At 42.9% G+C, this 13856-nt stretch overlaps 1 protein-coding gene across 1 annotated transcript in view; it reads right to left on the reverse strand.

Moving 5' to 3' along the window:
- Positions 1–13856, reverse strand: part of LOC135458532 (sucrase-isomaltase, intestinal-like) — a 59949-nt gene that overhangs the window by 27581 nt on the left and 18512 nt on the right. Inside the window, exons 8-12 of the mRNA XM_064733724.1 lie at positions 8174–8299; positions 7067–7198; positions 1268–1381; positions 1042–1158; positions 876–960 (exon numbers count right to left, since the gene is read on the reverse strand). Coding sequence (XP_064589794.1) covers positions 876–960; positions 1042–1158; positions 1268–1381; positions 7067–7198; positions 8174–8299 — 574 coding nt within the window. The remainder of the gene's footprint in view (positions 1–875; positions 961–1041; positions 1159–1267; positions 1382–7066; positions 7199–8173; positions 8300–13856) is intronic.

Consider the following 13856-nt stretch of genomic DNA (forward strand, 5'->3'; position numbering starts at 1 on the left):
ATGTTTCTCTTATATTCAAAGTAAAAAAAAAACAAATTGCCATTTAATAAAGAAAATTTAGAATTCTCATGAGAGTACAAAAGCCCGAAGGGGAAAAAGGGACATTTCCAATACTCCACTGCCAATACTCCAACACTCATGTGTCAGCTTCCTACTGCATATCAACATTGCTCAGGCAGCTGAGCTTTCCTGGGGAAATGTTGGCTGGATTAACTACCACACCACTGGCAATAATCATAGGTACTCATGGCCTCCTGGGGAAGAATGAGCATATCATTAACTCAGCTACTGGGTAAGTTTCCCATAGTCTTAAGCGTTTTAAAACTCATTTTTAGCCTGTTTCTAGTAACACAGTGAAAATTTCTTTCCAAAGAGAAAGGAAATATTGAACTAAGGCACCATCTCCCTTGTCATAGCTTGTGAGAAGGCCATCTCTGAGACTAGCAGTGGCAAGGGTTACTTCATAACTCTGTAGCTGAGTTACCATATATAGGTATCTTGACCTTTTTCTGATGTGGAGCAGTTGCTCAGAGAATGGCAAGAAAGGTAATTTTTCGAGTCCTGTTATGAGGCAGAACCTTGGACAGAGGAAAGTGATTGTTTTTGATACTCCAAGAAAGCTGAGCCACTGGAGTCTTGAACAAATATGTAATTGAACTTACAGAACAGACAGGGAAAGATGGAAAATCAGAGAATGGAATTATTTTTTCCCCTAAAATATAGCCTATCCTGGTTTAAAACAAACAAGAAAACCAAAGAAACAAAAAAAAACAACCAAGGAAATGACAATATTAATGTTATTCTAAAATATAATATAAAATAGGAATAAAAATATAATATTAATAAATTATTTATCACAATGAAATTATACTTACTAGGAGTGTAAGGAGGGTTATTGATTTCAGTATCAGCACATCCGGGTATCTGGCCTCTCATGAAATTGGATGGTTCATTCATATCCTTTAATAAAGAGAGTAAGACACATGAAAATCTTCATTTTCTTTTTTTTAAAGAAGGAAGGGCAGATATAATGAGACATACAATCCAGATGCCATCGTAGTCGAGAACATCCTTGAACTCCAGGCACAACTGGGTCCACCATTCCACTGTCCTGGGGTTGCTGTAGTCAGGAAATACACAATCTCCAGGAGGCCAGGCCTAGGGGTTACAAATGTAAATCCTGGTTATTTTCCCATTTCTATTGCACTGCTGCTTTATTGTTTTGAAGCAGCACTAACAAAATGCATCACAAAATTAAAAAACCCACCTGCCCAACAGCAGGAGTCACGCCATCAGAGTTGTTCACCCACACTCCCATTTCCTGGCCGAGTTCATAAGGTCTGTAAGTGCCTGGCTCCTCATCCTTGGCTATGAAAGGGTCCTGAAAAGAGTGATCACACTTCCTTTATTGAAATCCCAGAGGTAACAAATAATCTTCTACTTTATATTTTATAAAAATTTGTGTTATGTTTTCTTAATGCTGATTGCAAAAATATTGGAAGAAAACAGCATTAAAATTTAATAGGAGTCGAGAGCAAATAATTTAGAAAAAGTCATTAAGGATATGTCATGAGTATTTCTTGTGTAAGGCAAAAGCAATGTGAAATTACTAAATATCCTCACATTTATTTTTTATGAGACTTTCTATGTTCAAATTATTTTAAGACAGGCACTAGGTTTTTACTCCCCCTGCACCAAGGTCTCTGCTGGGGCTGGGTGCTGTGCTGGACATTCCCACACTTGAGCACCTCTGCATTTCCTCCAAGGCAATCCGTATTCCAGCTGCCTCAGCACCAACAGCTCAATGCTGGAATAACTAAAACTTTTCAAGGGGCTTGAAGCTGGGCACATCCAACCTCAAAAGGGCCCTGTTAGCCCTCCATTCCAAACCAATGTTGGACAAGGATGTCCAAGTTATGCCAGTCTGATGCAGAGAGCCCAATTCCCACCTGCCTGTGGGGCCTTACACCTCTGCCGTCCCCAGGCACCAAGAGCACAGCATTTTACACCCCACAGCTTGTTCCTGCCCCTTCCCACTGCCTGGGGTGGTCACCACCTCCCACTGCTGCCCCTGATATTGACACCAACTACTCCTCTCCCTCAGGATGACCATCAGTAGCCACCAAGCTGGTGCAAAGAGAGCCTGATCAGCTCCTGGGGATGATAAAGGCCCACCCACCATGCTGGAAGTAATAAAATTAGGAACACTTTGAGATGCCAGTGAATGAAGAGGTACTTTGCAACTCTGCCCAGCATTCAGCTGTAACCAAAAGGAGGTAAGTGTGCTTCGCAATACATCCCTAATTGGAAGCAACTCTCTTCTTTGTGGTTTTTAGAACACATAAAGACTGAAGCCATTTTAGTAGGGAATTCTTTACTTTCTCCTTAGAAAATCTTACTTTGTCAGGTTCTGCTCTAGGCAAAACCTTTCAGTTGTGAAACACAATGGAGAAAAACACCATTGAAACAATTCTTCCACTCAGTTGTAGCTCCTGCAACAATTTAAGTGAACTTGGATCAAAATGTGATAGAAGTCTAACTAATAAATGTCTTTAAAAGAAAAAAGTATCAGACCCAAAATGGTAAATTGCTTTAAAGGCTTGTTTTAAATCTCATTTAATACATGAATTAATTGCCTGATTTACTTGTGAGCCCTCTGATAAGCATAGCCCTGGTGAGGAAAGTATATTCTCCATGCCTCAACAACAAAAGGTACAGCTAAATCCCTACTTTAAGCCCAAAATTTTGTTTAACTTCATGTAGCTCTAGTGTCTCCTACATAAGGACCATAAGTTTCCATTACATTTTTAACTTGTTCAATAGTCCAACTTTGCAAAAGAGAAAACGGTCCATCTGCAATAATTATCTTATAATCGTGGTAAAGATGTCTCTCAAGGGACACGAAGGCTAGAAGAAGTCAGCTTAATTAGCTACTCCTAATGCAAACTTACGGTTTCCTTCAGCTGAAAGGTTGTTCCAGAGCATAAATCTAATATATTATGCAGGTTTAGTATTGCCCTAAAGAAAACAAAAGCTCTCCATGCCTGCAAGGGTTGTTTGTGGGGAAGGAGTTTCATGCCTGTTAAATCTTCACTCATCGTTTTAGCATTTAGGGGAAGAAGTGCTGAGCATCCTTAACTCCAGCTGACTGCCTGAAGACCTGTGAGCCCCCAGCATGTATCCAGACTGATGCACTTCCACCTGCAGCCCCACTCCAAATATATTTTTATGCACATCCATAAAAACTCATCTCTGTAAATTTTTGTCTCTATAGCTCACACAATTGGACTTAAAAAGGTTAAAGACATCGAGCATTATTTTGAATCATGAGCATGTTGCTCTTGACTTTTTAAGTATTTAGTCACTTATGTCATTCTTAGCTGTTTCTGTTTTAGTATGACTTAATAGACAGTATACAAGGTCTTTCATTAAAGATCCTCTTTAGTAAAAATGTTTATAATTTTTCAATGTACTCATTGTTACTTTAGAACATCTTTGTTTCTAAAGAATATATTTGTCCTGACACAGCTAAAACATGCACAATTCTTTAGTGCAATGATGATGCTTAGGTGCTGACAAGCAAAGTCACAATTTCCCCTAAGCAGAGGTGGCCTCTGAAAGAGATTAGGAGAGAGGAGAGCTGAAGGGCTGCATTAAAGGCTCCAGTAATGGAGCCAGGCTACTCAAAAGGGGACCATAGTCACAGAGGGCTCTCAGCACCCGGTGCAAGCATGGGGAGCAGACCTCCTGCTGGTGTGGCACCAGCAAGCACAGTGATGGTGGCACAGCTGAGATCAGGGCCCATCCTCAGGCAGTACTGCTGGCTGTCAGGATCTGTGCTTTGCTTGTGGCCAAAGTGGTCTTGAGATGATAGATGGAACCCATTCCATAAATCCATTTACTAGAGGTTTTCCATGACACTAACTGGCTGTCAGAACCTGTTTCCTGAAATCATCATGAGGGAGGCACCAATCTGCTATATATGGAGAACTCACCAATTCCTGTCACTACCCAAAGGGAATCTAAATAGAAAATTGTTTTTTTCAGTATCCAACTGGATTACACTTGCCTTGATTGCACCCCCTGTGACTTGGGAATGAAACCCTTCACACTGCTCCAGCTCCCAACTCAACTTAGGGGAATACTTTACATCACTAAAGAATGCTAACAGACAGGTTTTGACAGAGATATCAGCAACTGTAATAAAGTGAAAATAGAAAACTTCAGTTCCAGTGCAACCTATACTTCTCGTTAACTTTTAAACAAAGAAGGACAGACTGGCTCAGCTTTTGCTCTTTTTCCACAAGCTTGGCTAAAGAACTAGAGCAGAGGACAGGCCTCGGTTACAGGTTATAGTGGAAGGATGAAAGAAAGGCTTCCTATCTGGATTCACATTAGCTCACTGCATGAATTAAGAGTTGCTATGTTCCTTGCATCTGTCTAACAGCTGAATTTATACAGCAACACTTCCTTGCACTGCTGCAAAATGTGCCATGTGAGAAACTGAAAGGGCTTTAAAAATATTGCTGAAGTTGAATTCATAAGGAAGAAGAAAATGGATAACTAAACCATGACTGCTTGCCTGTAGCTTCATAGCCAGTAGCAAGTAAAAAACAACTGGAGACATCCCAACAGTGATGAAAAAGACTACCATGTATTTACTAAAAGGCAAGAGTGCATAGGAAGAGCTACCCCAAACTCCTGGTATTTTGCTCCTATATTAATGTTTTGCAAACAATTTTGAGATAAACCAATAAACAGACATGTGGTATTTAATGTTACAGCTCTAAGAGATTAGATAATTTTTAGAGCAGTAGTGAGGTTACAGAGAGCCTAAACTGCCTAACAGTTAGAGAGAGCAATCAGTCCTGACAGCACATGTGCTCACTACTGCTTAGTTATTTACAATGATGTATCCATTTAATTTGGGTCTATTTTTGTCTTAAACTTTCTCTCCATCAAAGTGACTTAGTAATCTGTTACTATTTAAACGCTGCGCCTTGAACCTTCACTGATGAAAACTGATTTCACTGCTGCACCCCCAAGCTTCTCAGAATGGAACCTTCAGGAGAAGGCATCTTTGGGGACAAATGGCTAGCAAGCAGCATTCACTGTATGCATACTGCTGTATGCAAGCAGCATTCACTGTATGCACACTGCTGAATGCAAGCAGCATTCACTGTATGCACACTGCTGTTTGCATTATCAATATGAAATTGATCACTTGGGCTGCGTGGTTTTGTTTGAGAGTCCTAGTAGTAAATGAAATTATAGTATACCAAAGCAAAGATTAGGCAAATAATAAAAGGTATGTTTAAAGAAACTATCAGAAAAGTCTTAATTAAAAAGAAAACACTGGTATAGCTGTCTGTGGAGTTGACTAATCCATCCTCCTCAGTCATGTTTTAAACTTCAAAACAAACTGCGAGAAAAAAATAAGGACAGGAGGGAGGCGCTTCTGCCTTTATCTATCTATTTAACAAGATAATGTGATTTTTAGATGAGAAAACTGCAGTAGCTCTTGCTTATCTTAACTCCAGATAAACCAGCAAGTGTATCTGTGAAAGAGCAACTGTACCACAATTCAGGATTCTGCTGTTCAGTCTCTCTCTCCACAAGCCTTTGACAGGACCTCCAGGGCAAGAAGAGGAACTTGGCCCTTATTTTAACAGGACTGGTTTGACGTAGGGTCCAAACAAGTGGACTAGTCCATAATGATTCAGTTAGATTAACTGAATCCTGGTCTCCTTAATAGCATGAGCCATCAATATAATTGCAGGTAAATGTGTTTGCTCAGCCTAGCAGAGAAAGGCTAAGGGAGAATACACTTATTTGAATCAGTCTATCAAGACAGAAAATAGAAGGGTGAGAGACTGGCAGTTGGAGGTAAAGACAAATAAGTAGTACCCAAATGAACACAGTACCCAAATGAAAGATATAAACTCACCACTTAGGTAGAAAACAGATTTCAAATCTACAGTTACAGCAAAAAGTGCTGAGAGGAGCCCTGTGGGATTGCCTCCTCCTCCTCACCCTGTGGCGACAGGTCAGCTCAGCCATGCCTGAGCCATGCCTGATCCATCTGCTGGCTCTGCTCACAGCACCCACCTGGGGAGGGACCCTGCCCCAGCAGCTGTCTGTGGCTCAGCTCACCTTGCTGACAGGCAGCTTTACCCTAACGTCTGCCCTGAATCTGTCCTGCTGCAGTCTAAAATGCTTTTCCTCTTACCCTGCCCCCAGTGGTTATGGAGAACAAATGGCAGCCTGCTCTGGGGAGTGCAGCCCTCCTACAGCTAAGCTGCTGGGGGACACTGGAGAACAAGATCTTGTGAATTTATAAATGGATTTTATTTGATTTCCTAATTTATTTTCACCTTTACTTAAATTTTGATTAAATTGGTCTCCAGTTTCCTTGCCACCATTGGTGCTCACTTAGCTATTGTGACAGAGTCATTTTGGCACAAGGACATGTACAGGGAAGTGCTGGAGAGAAACAGCAAATTTTGTTGGAAAAATTTACTGGGGAAGATGGAAAACTCCAATTTTCACTTGTATCCAAATTAATTCATTTGTCCATATGCCAATTTTGCTTAGAGGTTCAACATACATTTTCCACAAATTTGCAGACAAGTAATCATCTCTCACATTAACATAGATAAAAAGTAAGTAAAAGAAACATGAATTGTAGTTAGTATATTCCAGAGTGATTAGGAATAGAATTTTTTCCACTATTCAGCTATTTTTGTATATGCATTAAAATCATTCATTTCAGGGAAAGAATTATATGAAAGTAATGACAACTCAGAGGCAAAATTTCCCATAACTCAGTGGGGAAAAAGTGACACAGAATTAATGTTTTGGTATAGAGATGATACTGGTAGAGAGATATCAAATAAAGGCAGCACTTCTAAAAATTAAATCTGTGAGAACTTTTTCTTCAGCTCTTTTCAACACATGAGAAAATGGAAAATCTACTACACTGTGTTAGCACCTAGGTACTGCTATGAAAACTATGCTGGGAGTAGTTCTTATAAATGGAGAAATAATTAGCAACACGTTAATTTACCAGAATCAAAATGTTGTGCTTTCCGTTCTTCTTCATCTCCTTTATGAACTCTGGCAGACCAGCAAAATTCACTTTATCATAGGTGAAGTCCAGGCGACGTTCCATGTAGTCAATATCATAATGCTGGACATCCTAAATATTTTTCAAGTAAAAAATTACATTATTACTTCATCCAGCTCTGGAGTTCTCCGACAGGGAAGACATGGATCTGTTGCAGCAAGTCTAGAGGAGGGCCACAAAAATGACCAGAGGGGCTGCAGCACCTCTGCTATGAGGACAGGCTGAGACAGCCTGGAGAAGGGAAGGCTCCAGGGAGAACTCACCTAAGCCTTTAAATACCTAGAGGAGCTTATAAGAAAGTTGGAGTCAGACTTTTTTGTAGAGGCTGTAGCAATAGGACAAGGGGTGGTGGTTGCAAATTAAAGGAGGGTAGATTCAGACTAGATGTAAGGAAGGATTTTTTTTACAATGAGGTGGTTGCACAGGTAGATGGTGAATGCCCAGTCCCTAGAAACATTCAATATTAAGTTGGACGGGAATCTAAGCAACCTGATTTAGTTGAAGATGCTCCTGCTCATTGCAGGGGGGTTGGATTAGATGGCCTTTAATGGTCTCCTCCAACTCCAAGTATTCTATGAGTCTATAAGTGAAATATCTGATACAGAAATCAGAATGCATGCAATGGTATTTCTAAAAGGCAACTAATGTAGGTAATGAAACCTAAGAGACTGTAATTGTAATCCTAGCACTGGACTACAAGAAAATGTAGAAGCCCTAGTTTAGCAACTATTTTGCAGTGATCTGCATCAGAAGTTTGTTTTCCATTATTTGTTTTTAAAATGCTAGCACCTCACACTGCGTAACAGCAAATCCACACCAAAATCACCTGCTAATGCAGCCAAGAGCAGCACTTAAACATCATGTTCACAGCCCACTTTAAATGTTCTTTTCAGCATTATGAAGATATTACATGCAAACCCACTACAGAAGATTATGAATGTCCTTTCATTCTACAATCCCCTTTGCAAGATAATTACTTTTCCTCCACTATAATTGTATCACTTCAGAGTGCAAGGTTAGCACACACAGTGAGAGACTCATACTCACATAGGGGATGTCATAGTGCTTCATGCGATCGACGGTTTCCTTCAGAACATCAAGGCTGTTATAGCCCCAGCGGGAGAGCTGGAATCCCAGGGCCCAGTAGGCTGGCATGTGTGGGCGTCCAATGGCCTGCAGCAGCAGTGAGGAACACAGAAACACCAGGGTGAGAGGGAAAGAAGTTACTCTGAAACACCAGGAGAGGCTTCCAGATCACTGAAAGCGCAAAGGCCAGGGCAGAGGCATCACACCCCCATTAAAAACGCATTCCTTTCTCTGAGTGGCTCTTGGCACAGCATGCTTGGCACTTCTCCTGGTGGATCCTTGCCCTTCAGAGAGACTCCAGCAACACCAGGACTGAACATCACTTCCAAGGACACCCCGGTGGAGGACACAGTGTATAAAAGCCAGGCTAATGTCAAACGTGGTCTCAGCCTCTGCACAGCAGCATGTGTCCTCACTTACAGGGCACATGCCAGCAGAAATCCAGTGTGGAGCCTCATGCCACCTGATCCACAACAAGTCCACAAACTCCTTGGTCAACAGAATCTCCAACCACACACAGCAACATAAGCTTTGCAAACTTCTCTTGCCACATCCAGCTGAACTAACTTATCAAGAGTCTGATCTTTATTGGAGCTCTCTGAAGTTTTAATCATATTTACACACCAATCTGATGAAACTCAGTTACTTATGGCTGACTACTGTTATTGCTGGCCCACATCCTTGTGTTGCCAGGCACTGACAACCCTCTTCAAGGCCAGACTTACTGTTTGGTCCTGAAATTCCCAACTGAAACACAAGGTAATGAGTTAAATATGATTTATAAATATTTGATTTCCACTGCCTGAATGTAATCCATCTGTAAATGGCATCAGGAAACTCAATTGAGAGCACAGGGAAGCAAGGCATCCTGCTCTGCTTCCCCCGGTGAGCGCTGCTGTGGTAACCTGGGATGAGCAGTGGGCAATTACAAGGTGTCTGTTGCACAAATAAGCTGAAGTCTGGCTTTGTCTCATTAGTATACACCAGTGTTTTCTGGGGCACATCTCCTGAAATCCTTACTTCAGTTAAATCCAATGAAACTAACCTTTGATTTGTATTTCTAACACCTTTGCAGGCAATACATGAAAATCTAGTAGCTAGTAAGCAGCCATGACTTATTAATCAGCTGCAGCTATTGTCCCCCTTTGGCTAAATAATGGCTCCTCCCTTATTTCCTTGTGGATCTCCATAGTTAAGTAATTATGCTGAAAAGTGAAAACCAACAAAACTTGCATATTGGCAGCTAAACCCCATCTACTTCAAATAAATAAAACAAGGCACTTCTGGCAGTCTGTATCTGTTGCATTGCTAAGCTCTCTGGAGAGGCATTGCATGAAGGTACACCTTCCTATGGGATTTCCTCTAGGAAGTATGACCTGGGAAAGCAAGGCTGAGCTTGAAATTGCTCTAAAATACATCACAAGCTAGAGCATCAGTACACAGATGAACAAAGTGCATCAGACAGAAAACCACATGTGGGAGAGAGGCAGAGAAAAGCTGAGGATGCTTTTAATGCCCCTGAGCTGGCAAACACACAGGGTATATTGCTTCCAAACAAGAAATGCTTGGGAACACACAGCCAAACATTACAAATTTGGCTACAGTATTCTTTCACTGGTTGGGTTGCTGCTGTTTCACATAAGCAGAAACATAAGGAGGCCATAACCAGTGGTGAGGTTAATGCTTTGGGTGTCTCCAGGAGGGACACCAGCTGATCAGCACAGTTGCCCCATACCCCTGCCGCTTGTCCTGTCCCACCTGACTTAACTTTCCTAATCCTCCTCAACACTTCTTCTCCTCCAATTCAGCTGGGGCTGGGGTATTCAGGAGAAGTGAGAGCAGCTCTCAGCAGTGTGCTCCTGCACAGAGGCACTCAGCCTCCACTGCACACTGCTGTGCCCTCACCAGGGCAGGCCCTGAACAGGCAAAGGTGGTGCTACCATGGAGGGGGAGGCCAATGGGCAGACATGCCATAACTACCCTGGAGCTGTCCCATCTCCTTGCACATGTCACCAGGTTTTTTTCTGGACACGTCTGATCACCCAGACCACCTTCCAAGCTCTGCTGGGGCTTTCCATGGAGAGCTGAATGGGGTGGGATGGCTCAGGACAATCTCCCAGACACCTTGTGAGCCAGCACCCAGTTGTCCAACACAGCATGGCAAACCTCAGAGCAAGAGGTCTTCTTCTCTGGCACATCCACACTCATCATGTTAAGGATAAATTCATCTGAGAAGGCAGCACAGAGGTTGTTTTAGATCAGAAAAGGCTGCAGGATGAGCTTTGTGAACCCACCATTTTGTGCTCCTAAAGCAGATGCATATTTTGCCCTTGCTTTCTCTACTGGAAGCAGAGAATGACCTCTACAAACAAGGTTAAAAAAACAGACCAAAACAAAAGAACTCCCTAATGAAATAAAATGCTTTGTGCACAGGCTTCTCATCTTGGACAAGAGAAATAGGGAAAACTGGCTGATAAATATTAATCCTGCAGCTCAATGCAGAGCCCTGTGCCCTGGCAGGATGTCTGCATGGCACCTGCTGCCTCTTCCCAAGCAGGCTGGGAAATGGGAGAGGGGGAACCAGCCTGGGCAGAGGCAGTGGGACCTGCTGAGCAGCTCTGCCCTGGGTCCTGTGACACCCCAGGTCACTCCTGCCTGGGACATTGCCAATGCATTTCATGAGTTGGATGGGGATTGTCTTCTTCCCGATGTCCTATCAAGCATGCAGGTGGAGAGCAGGGGGGCTGGAGGTGGAGCTGTGGCCACTGGTGTGTCAGTCACAGCCTTTCCAAAAGGGCATGTCCCCAGCACTGGGGTTTGCTGGGGTTCACCTGCTCACCCTTGTGGGATGGTGCTGTGTCATTCTGGACCACAGAGTGACACAGTGCTTTGTGACAGCATCCCTTGACGAGTTTGGCATTACCGCTGAACCAACAGAAAAATATCTACCTTGCAAGGAAGATATTAAGCTTTTAAAGCAATTAGTTCTCTAGGTTCACCAGGCTGGTGCATCTATGGTGAGCTTAATTGAAACCAGCAGAACATTTGAAGAGGAAGGATGAAAACAGGGCAGCTGGGAAAACAAATGTTCTTTTTTCTAATTATGCTGTGGACTCTCTCTAATGGATCCCCCTGAAGCTTCCTGATAAAGTAACTGACATATGGTACCCACTCACAGATGGATCAGCAGAGGCAGGAATGTAATTTTGCAAACCTGAAGACTCAAGTTGGATTTGATATATATTTAGGATCTACTTAATTCATACAGATTGCATTCTGCATACAAATGATCAGAAAGTGCAGCAGCCAGAGAAAGCCTGCTTGGAAAAACTGAAACCCATAGAATCAGAAAAGGTAGATTGGGTATGGCAGGGGAACTGAGGGAGGAAAACATACAAACAGCAAACATATGGAGTATCCAAAATGAAGGGGGAAAAAAGCACAAAGATATGGTAGTGCAGAACCAGTAAAAACAAAATATCCTATTTTCTATTCCAGAATTCTTCCTGCACTTGCTTCTTAAACTCCTGGTGTTTAATAAATTCACTGTTAGTTTTTGCATGTTTACATAATTTAGTATTATGTGTATTTTTTTCCACTTTTTTCAGAGACACCTGAGAGCTGATGTATTGAGGAGGTACCCTGGAAGCATTTTGTGGTAAGAATGAAGTTCAGTGGTACAAGTTTATCTAACAGATAAAATCTGTGTCAAGGGAGCAGGTGATCTGTACTCATTTTCCCTGTGCTGGATTATTGGAGAAATAATGTTATTAATATAAGCATTAATGATATGTACTAGGTTATAAATTCTATAGAGTAAATCAGGATCCTATTCTGTTAACAGTATGACCAAAGACTTTGATGAGAGAGAGAGAGAGCTGCAGAGTTATGCCTGTATATCACAGAGGCTGGAGAGAGGCTCTCTTTCCTGTGCTCACAAAGGAGCTGAGATGTCCTGCAATGCAGATTGCTAATCTTACATCCTCATTAGCCACACAAAATGATTTCTGAAGCTTGATATTTGCTTCAACTCCCTTTCTTCAAAGAGGAGTTATAGGAGGAAACTGTAAAACCCGAGTGGGCTAATGCACTGGGTTTAGCATTTCTGTATGGCTAAATTCACAATGGCTAAATCCCACAGGTGCTCCCATGGCCCACATATCTGTATCCAGCTCATCTGCTATGACTAAGGCAAGCAGCTGAGTGCTGTGGGCACCCAGTCAGTTAGAGGGCAACCTTCACTCAAAGTCTGTTAACAGAAGCTAAGCTTTGATTTAGGAGAGCAAAAAGAAAGGCCCTGCAGCTGCTGAAGCATAAAGAAGATGCTCACAACCTCAGGAATATAAAAAAATTAAGGATTTTCAATGCCAAGGTCTTCAAATATTGGGGTTTTTTCTGCACAAAACAATTATCAGTTGTTTATTCCATCTTGGGGAATTCAGCTCCAAGATTCTCACTGAATCATCTGTGATAAGATCTATGCACAAGCAGGTTCCCCATGTTACCTCTCCAACAGGAGAGTGGACTAGACATCTCTGAGGTCCCTTACACCTGTAACTAGCCCACACTTCTGTAAGGAGGAAGCAAACAAGCAATTTTCTCTCCAAAGAGAATCAGGAGACTTACAGTATGCTCACTTACAGCTTGTTATTGGATATTTTGGGATAACAAATTCATGGCCTTTACTCAAGAGCTATTAAATATCTGTTTTTTGAACCCTGACATTCCTGAGCATCTTGCTATGGAGCTCACACACTACTGCTGTGCACTGTTGGTCTGCTCTGAAAGGCCATCCAGTGGCCTTGTCAATGTTGGCCTCGTATTAGGTGGGACTGCAGAGCCTCAGCCAGGCTCAGGTCAGTGCCTGGACTCTTTAGCTTGTTACTGCTTTTTCTCACCCTCCTGCAAATGGAGGTGTTTGCCATTAAAAGTGAGATTCATGTTACATAACTGTTCTGCACACCAGACCTCTTCTGCAGCAGGAGAAAAATGTGATCACTGTCATAGAGAGAGAGCTGTACAGGACAATGTCAGATGTGGCAGGAGTAACACCCCACCCAGCTGGGCTCAGGGACAGAGGGGGCAGAAGAACTGAGCTGGAGGCTGCTCCTTGCCATGGGACCATGCCCAGCACAGACCCCACAGCTGCTGCCACTGCTGCAGCACTCAGTGCCAGTGGCAGGACGCATCCTACAGCTCAGCTCTGCTCCCTGCAGCACACAGCAGAGGGACAGAGGTACCAGCACTCACCCTCTGCTCCCTGCTCACACCTTGCCTCACTCTTGGAGCCCATTTAAAGCAGATTATCCTTGGCCAGGCTGGCATCCAGGGCCACCACAGCTTTTGCTGCTATCTGTCCTCACTCCAAGGATGCAGAGAAGCTGGTGACTCTGGCAGAGCAGCTCCAATCAACCCTGATCACCACACAGAGAGCCAAGAGCCCTGCTCTTGGCATAGCCTGGACCCAGCAGCTCTGGCCAAGTCTGTGGTCACCCTGGGTGCTGGTGACAACCTGGAGAGGTGTGTGGGCAAACCTTGCATGCTCCAGAGGCCAAATAAAGAGCTTTGTTACAAAGCTGTCCTAACTCACTGGTTTGAGGGAGCCACATGAAAGCCCAGAGCAGAGCTAAGCTCCTAAACCTCT

This window comes from Zonotrichia leucophrys, chromosome 1A (genome assembly GCF_028769735.1).
Source record: "Zonotrichia leucophrys gambelii isolate GWCS_2022_RI chromosome 1A, RI_Zleu_2.0, whole genome shotgun sequence".
In the NCBI taxonomy this organism is placed as follows: domain Eukaryota; kingdom Metazoa; phylum Chordata; class Aves; order Passeriformes; family Passerellidae; genus Zonotrichia; species Zonotrichia leucophrys.